The following is a 7,772-nucleotide window of genomic DNA, read 5'->3' as shown; positions in this document are numbered from 1 at the left end:
TATAATTCTAGGTCCCATCCCCAATACTTCCAATGAATTCAACATATATCCCCAATCTACTCTATCAAATGCCTTTTCAACATCGATAAGAGAGTGCCACCGCAGGGATTTTCTCTTTCCTACTTTTTTGTATGAGAAACTGAGATCGGAGTCCGTTATATCTACCCTCTCTCCCTGGGACAAAGCCTACTTGGTCTATGTGTATCCATTCCAACATTAGGTCTTTCAATCTGTTTGCCAGAACTTTTGCATATAGTTTGGTATCTGTGTTTAATAAGGAAATCGGTCTGTAACTTGAACAGTGAATATCATCTTTACCTTCCTTATGTATGAGAACTACATGGGCTTGTAGGGATTCCCTCCTCATTTCCATCCCCCAATGCATTCATATATATCCTCAGTTTAGGTACTAATAATTCTTTATATTTTTTATAATATCTCACTGTGTATCCATCAGGTCCTGGACCTTTCCCAGCTATAGTACTCTTTAATGCTAAGTGTATTTCCTCCTGCGTTATTGCTAATGGTAAGGATTTTAATTGCTCCTCACTTAATTTTGGTAATCCTGGCTTTTTTAAGTATGTCTGTCTTTTTTCTATTTTTCCTACTTCATCTTTACTTATGGAGCTGTGGGGGATAATATTATATAGCGTATTATAATATTCTTTAATCACCTTAGCTATATCTTTAGTTGAATACATTAATTCTTCTTTGTGGTCTCTTATTTTCTTTATATAGTTCCTAGATTTTTTTTCTCTTGAGCCCTCATTAAATACTTTCCTGGCCTATCTCCCCATCTGTATCTCTCACATATCATTTTATTGAACACTCTTCTCTTATCTTCTTCCAGAAATGTATTTAATTCTTTTCTTCTCTTTTATTTATTACCCTCTGCATAATCTCTTTTGTTACTTTATGTTTATGTATCTGCTCTAACTCACAGAGTTCACTAAGAAGCGTGTTTATTTTTTCTCTTCTTTCCCTCTTCTTTTTTGCTCCAATTGCTATCAGGATTCCTCTAATATAAGCCTTATGAGCCTCCCACACTGTTGCTACGGACACTTCCCCATAATCATTTTCCTCAAAAAATTTATTTTTTTAATTCTTTGATCCACCTCTGAATCCTGGAGAAGTGTCTCATTTAACCTCCATAAGTTCCCTCCGATCTGCTCATTTCCCCATAATAATTGCATTGTGACCAGAGACTCGATAAGTCGATGGACCAGCAATATATAATCCAATCTTGAATACATCTCAAGTGCAAGAGAATAAAACGTATAGTCTCTGCCATTCATGTGCTTAATTTTCCATATATCTACAAGTTGACATTGGTATATCATTTTTTTCAAGGATTTCAGAGACCTACTACCATCTCTCTGCACAGGGGACGTCATATCCATCTTGGGATCCATGCAGAGATTGAAACCACCTGCCACAATTAAATTGCCTTTTTTGAAATCCATTAACTTCCTCAGAGTAATTTTTAGGAATACCTCCGGTTTCTTATTCGGGCAATAAATATTTGCTAATGTACAGTCAATTTCCTGTAATTTTCCCTTAAGAAACAGAAAACTCCCTTCTGGAACTACCAATCTGTCTTCCAGCTTAAACCTTATATTTTTTGCAAAACCTATTGCCACTCCCTTGGCACTTTTAATTGGGGAATCTGCATAAAACCACATTGGATAATATCTGGAATTTAATTTCACATTTGATTCTTGCACCAAATGTGTCTCCTGTAAACAAAACCACTGAAGAAAATCTATGTTGAATTTCTTTAATTTCTTTCTAATTTCCATCGCCCGTTTTTCTAATATCTGTATAATTTGGGCATGTTTATCTAGTTTTTTTTTCCGTCTCCTCCACCCTTGATAATATTTGCCCCAGGTCTTTATGTAATTTCGCCAGTTTCTGTTTTAGGGATCTTTCAAGTCCTTTAAACATTTCTGCTTTAGTAGGCATCTGTGAGCTCTCCTCTTGTTCTTCTACTTTATCCATATCCACTTCTTCTTCCATATGTTGACTACTGTTAGCTATTTCTAGGGATAGTCTGGAACATTTCCCGACGTTTTCCCTCTCACCTCTTACACTTATTCCCTGTTGTCTCTCTAGAGTCTGTTTCTCCTGTGAGGGTATATATTTTTTAATTGACCCTGTTTGGGAAGCCTTAGGCTCTCCTCCCTTTGATACTTTGTTTTTCATGCTGTCAGGGGTCCAAGTGAGGGACGAGGCGGCTCCAGGTACTCTTCTGGGGAACATTGCACTCGACATTTCCCTCACACAATGAGTGGATTGAAGGGGGGGGTTCACTCAGCCCGTTTTCACGTGTCTCCAGCTGCCACAGTCCTGTGTACAGGAGGAAGAGAGCCGGCGTCTCCCTTGCTCCAAGAAACGCTGGCTGGCTCCTCTGCCTCCCAGAACTCCCTTGCGGCAGATCACCTGATCGCCCGGTGTCCACTGAGCTGTGGGGAACACACAGTGCTGGGCCGAGAGCACAGGAAGACCCACCGCGATGGCTGCCACTCCCGGAGGTCCTCGGTCCACGCACCCCACCAGGAAAGCCCCCCTCTCCCCGGCTAGTTTCTCCAGGGCTTCCCGCACATCTCTCCCCTTCTCGGCAGGACACTGGAGGTGCTTGGGAGCCGGGAGCTTTCACATCGAGCTCCCACTCCAAGACATGGTCAGGCTCCTTCCTCCAATCTTGGTGTTTTGAATGTTTTTTTTGTAATGCCATTTTTAAGGGTCAGCCCCAAAAAAGTTCTAAATTCGGAAACTATGACTAGTTTTCATTCAAATAGCCTGGCAAGGTGTTAATTTGGGTGGGGGCAATTTACATTAAATTAGTTTGGTCCACAATCAAATTGTAGCAATCTTCGGTGAAAATGGGCAAAAAATAAATCAAGGGGCATTGTCAAGTTGGCCTTTTCCACCTGAACTCTGACTTTGGCTGTGAATGGGGGATACCAGGTACTGCTGAATCTGGGGGCTGCCAACCAGGATTTGCAAGCACTTCTGGAAGGCTTCTATGGGCTTTACAGGCTTGTTCCTGAAATCTTGGTGGCTGTGGGACACTACAAGTGCTACCCACCTCACCAGCTTGTACTGCACTTATGGCACTCACCATTTCGCCATGTGACACAGCAGTGCTTTATCAGCTACCTGGGGTCAGGTAAGCCTGATCTTAGCAGGGACCTCTTCCTCTTTGTGTGAGCTCCCTGTCAGGTTTCCGCTTCTTTCTACAGGTTTGTATCTAAGGGATAATTGCAAGTGCCTTCTTTGTGTTCCCGCATTGTCCTCTGGTCTGCCTCATCTTCTTTCACGTTGACCTCTGGTCTGCTTTCTTCACCTCTTGATGTTCATCACCTTAAAAGAGTATAAAACACAGCAGATTATATGTTCCTTTCAACTATGGCAATATACACAGCGCACTGCTCACAGTTATCAATCTGCCCATTCTGGCTGCAAAATCATTGTAGGGTGCCCACTACTGTCTTGTAATACTCTCAGGCAAATATTTATATCTCCAGTGGAAATAATAAATCTGTGTTTCTCACTATGCTGTCCTGGAAACACTGACCTGTTAACCATTTGATATGACCGGACTGAACTTAACATTACCAGACACTTGCTTCCACCCATTAAGCAAAGTTGGCCTAACAATCCCATCAGTATCCTCTCTAGGAACCTGCTCCACCTGGAAAAAAATGAAATAAAAGTCAGCAGCTACAAAACTTGTAGCTGCTGACTTTTAAAATACAGACACCTACCTGTCCTTCGGTCCAGCGGGTGCCCACTGCGCATGCGTGAGAAGTGCTGCGCTTTGTGAATGGCCCTGTAGTCTTCTGGGACCTGTCACGTGTCCCACAACACTACAGGGTATTTGGAGCAGAGAGCAGGAGACAGGACAGCTCTAGACAGAGAGCTGGGGACACAGCAGCTTCGGATAGAGGGCGGGAGTGGGAGCTGCCGGAATTAACTTTTCAGGTGTCCCAGCAGGTGATTGGTTGCTAAGACTGCTGTGTATCCTAGTAACCAATGTCCTACCTCTGCCCTCTGTGATAATGACAGCGGTGGCGGCGGCTGAGGTGAAGAACTGGCTCCTAAATGGCGGAAATATGGTGGTCTGGATGGGACAGTGACTCGGTCCGCATACGGCCCACAGTCCACCATTTAACGAAGGCTGCTCTATAGGCTATAGTCCATTTACATCCGACCACCCATAGAACTATCACAGGTCAACCCGTATCCGCTGTGTAAATGCAGACACAAACTGAATGGCCATTGCTATAGAAAACTGATGTCCGTCCCGGTTAGCTCTGATTCATCAGGGGATCTGTTCATGGATCCTCTACTGAACACAGCAGAGCTGCTATGTGTTAAAATGCCCTAAAATGTTGTAATATCCAGAAGTCCTTTCCAAGAGCTACTTGTTATTCTTCATCTGGCGTCTATTGGCTTTTACCATTGATCCAAAAATACCATTGAAACCAAAAATCCAATGAACAGCCTATACTCCTTAGGTGAAATAGTCTCGTCTACAAGGCTCTCCATTGTTTGCTGACAAAAGAAAAGCCCTTGAATCTCTGCTGATCCTTAGCTGTAATAGCCTCATCGTCGTCTGTGATTTCTTCCAGCTCTATTTCCTTTTTCTTCAATTTTGTAGTGGTCTGAAAAAGCAAAAGAGAGAGTAATTAGATCCACTAATAAAAGAAATGCCTCTATGACCTATGAGGGCCATTTCCACCTGTATGGGTCATCCAAATCCATTATTGCGAGATATCAGATATCAGCCACCACTGTGTATAAGCATGGATATGGATTTTCACTATTAGATTTGTGCAGACTCAATTCTGAAAGGGTTTATATTTGTCCCCTTATTTCACTTTACTCACTTTTCCTGAGTCTTCAGTTTGAGAGTCAGACTGAGAGCTCACCTGAGGTGTACCAGTTGCTATCCTCTCAAGGTCACATTTTCACACACTGTCTCCCAGCTCCTGAGTGCATAACAGTAGCAAAGCGATCTGCAACTCCTTCCCCCAGACTCTCAATCTGATGAGTCAGACTCCAAGTAAAGCTAAGATATGAAGTAAAAATGCTGCACAATTATAATAAAGATGAAATTTTCAGATTTTTTCATTAATCTGGGCTTGATTGTTTCCCTTTAAGCACAATGATTCGCTGTCTTACTAACACCCTTTATTGTGTGTGTACAGTGCCAGGCTGGGTGGACTGCACACTTACTGCTGAAATTTCTACTTACCTTCTTTTTTTGTGTAGAAAATGGGGGACTTGTCCCGTTCACATCCAGCTCTTCCCAATTTACGCCATTGAAAAATGGGTGCTGGTTGATGTTGTCAACGTCCACTTTGCGACGACTCTGGTCTTTGCACAGGAGCTGTAGAGGAAAAAGAAAATAGAAAAACATAAGATGGTCGCAATGGCATAAAATGCTAAGAGATTTATTTATAAAGACCTGTAGCTTCTTCTCCCCACAGGTCGCAGTCCACATGGCGTTGGCAATTTATATCCTATCAATGAAATGCACAGCGCAATGTGGAGTCTGCGGTGTGTTCTCTGCATCATGCTGCAAAGAATACCTTGAAATGTCATGTGACAAATTTCCTCCACCTCCTAGCTCACTTTTTTTTTACAATCATTAGGATGAATGGGGCTCCAGTTTGTTCAGATCCCTATAGCAAGCAAAGAGTAAACTGCATTTGCAGAGCACACTGACTCATTAGATGAGCCTAAACTTTTCTTATCCCACTGGGACTATGTCACTACTTACCTTTTTCAGTAAGTCCAGGAGTTCGGGGTCAGCCTCTTCTGGATAACTTGGCTCCTCATGGCATATGGAATGTTTCACCTTCTTCGAGTCGTCGCCGTCGTAGAATGGGTGATATTTAAAGGCTGTCTCAAACAGAATTATTCCCAGTGAGAAATAATCTGCGATTTGGTTATATGCCTTTCCATCATGCACCTGTAAGAAAATCAGAGAGATTAGGATCAGAGTGACAAATCAGACTGGAAAGCAGAAGCATCTCTTAGAAGAAAGCTTCGCCCAGAAATGTTCAATTTGTAATATTGAATTAATGTAGAAGCAGCGGACACAAGCTAGATATTACACGCTGTCCAGTTTTACTGCCTGTGCACTCAGAAATGTAAGTGCAACCCTCTACCCCTGTTAGACACAACAACAAAGAAGAAAAACAAATTGGCAAAGCAATTTTATCCTAACACATTCACCTTAAAGAGGAGCTCCACCAAAAAGGGGAAGTTCCGCTTTAAGCCTTTGTTCCCCGCTCCCCATTAAGGATTGGCACCTTTGTGGAGCAGGGGGGGGGGGGGATTTGACAGGTACCCGCCCCCACTTCTGCTGCGATCGCCTAGGCGATGGGAAGCAGAAGTTGTCGTCCTACCCTCCTTCCCAGTAGTCTTCTGGGACACGTGATAGGTCCCAGAAATCTACGGGGCCGCTCACAAAGCACAGCGCTTTTCGCGCATGCGCAGTGGGCACCCGGATGTGAAGCTGCAAACTGTGATAGCCGGGTGCCCACACTGAAGATGCCGGCACCAGGGAGAGAAGACGGCTGGTGAAACCAGCGGTTGAGTACACCGCTGGACCAAGGGACAGTTTTTGTAGCTGCTGACTTTTATTTTTTTTTCCAGGTGGAACTTTGCTTTAAGATGACTGATGTCCTAGATAAAGATTACTTGAGTTCCAAACATTCCTGATCAATGGGACCCCCCAGAAGTGGGTGGCTCCTGAGCTAAACTTCCAATCTCACAAAATAACTGAATGTGAGATTTCCGAAGTCTGATCAGGGCAGATAACTGATTTCCTTACATGTCACCCAGTTAGGGGAACCTTAAAGAGAACCTGTCAGCATAGATTATTAAACTTGTCTCAGTTCCAACCTTCTTTCTGTTCTGAAGGCTGCCAGTGTTCAACACCTCCAGGGCACACCAGACCTCCTTAGGGTCACAAAGAGATTTGCCAGCCGTGGAACAAGCACTGCTTCGGGAAGTCATTGGCTGCCTCCAGTGTCAGATGGGACCCTCAGCTGAGACTGGAAAATGCCAGACTGAAAATTTCCCTTTAATCTAGTCAATAATTGACCTATGTGTACAGGTTCTCTTTAATTCACCTCTAATCTGGTTGATAATTGCTCCTTATATACAGGTTCTACTGAAGGCCTAATCTAGTTGATAATTGCCCTGTGTATGGGCACATTGAACCAGCAGATGACTGGTCTTTTACTTACTTCTGGTGCCATATAAGTGTCTGTTCCGGCTCTTTCCTTCACTTTCTTGTTTCTGAACATATTGGTCACGGCTAGACCAAAATCTGCAATTTTCACATAACCAACATCATCTAGAAGGATGTTTTCAGGCTTCAGGTCCCTATGGAGAAAAAGAGCGTTAGCTCTGCAGTTCAGACAATTATCTCCCATATGTCCCAGTGTTACTGATCAATAGAGGGATCAACATTCACAAATCTGCCTTTCCTAGCTGCCCGTAGACAGAATGATTTGATCCAGGAAACAATGGTGTCTTCCCGGGACTGATTACACTGCTACTGTATGACCATTAAACAACCATTTTCATCTGAATTAATCAATCAGTCCTGGTGGAAAATTCAATCAAACCTGACCTAATGGGCCCTCTTCTTTACTTTGTAAGTGAAACATTAAAAGTGATCCAACTTGCGCTCAACCATTCTCTTATGTGAACTGCCAGCAGAAGGGCAGCCACAGACATTGGATGGAGAA

The 7,772-nt window shown here is 43.2% G+C and overlaps 1 protein-coding gene across 1 annotated transcript; it reads right to left on the bottom strand.

The window, feature by feature from the left end:
• Positions 1-1,763: 1,763 nt before the first annotated feature.
• Positions 1,764-7,355, bottom strand: LOC149462765 (protein kinase C delta type-like). The gene is made up of 4 exons (XM_089676360.1): positions 7,266-7,355; positions 5,789-5,980; positions 5,261-5,395; positions 1,764-4,667 (listed from the first exon to the last, which is right to left on the bottom strand). Exons 1-4 carry the CDS (start codon positions 7,323-7,325, stop codon positions 4,536-4,538), a joined length of 519 nt encoding a protein of 172 aa, XP_089532486.1. The 5' UTR covers positions 7,326-7,355; the 3' UTR covers positions 1,764-4,535.
• Between the last annotated feature and the right edge of the window lie 417 nt (positions 7,356-7,772).

This window comes from Staurois parvus, unplaced genomic scaffold, assembly GCF_062004578.1.
Source record: "Staurois parvus isolate SC_StPar_1 unplaced genomic scaffold, SC_StPar_1.0 ptg000168l, whole genome shotgun sequence".
NCBI lineage: Eukaryota > Metazoa > Chordata > Amphibia > Anura > Ranidae > Staurois > Staurois parvus.
Note: the sequence above shows the minus strand (reverse complement) of the source record. Positions and strands in the feature narration are given on the sequence as shown.

What these genes read in the sequence shown, in the direction of transcription:
- LOC149462765 (XM_089676360.1), bottom strand. Translation starts at nt 7,325, where the DNA reads ATGTTCAGAAACAAGAAAGTGAAGGAAAGAGCCGGAACAGACACTTAT. An exon ending in ACACTTATATGGCACCAGAA is followed by an intron (nt 5,981 to 7,265) that starts GTAAGTAAAAGA and finishes ATTTTCTTACAG; the next exon opens with GTGCATGATGGAAAGGCATA. An exon ending in TTTCTACACAAAAAAAGAAG is followed by an intron (nt 4,668 to 5,260) that starts GTAAGTAGAAAT and finishes TTGCTTTTTCAG; the next exon opens with ACCACTACAAAATTGAAGAA.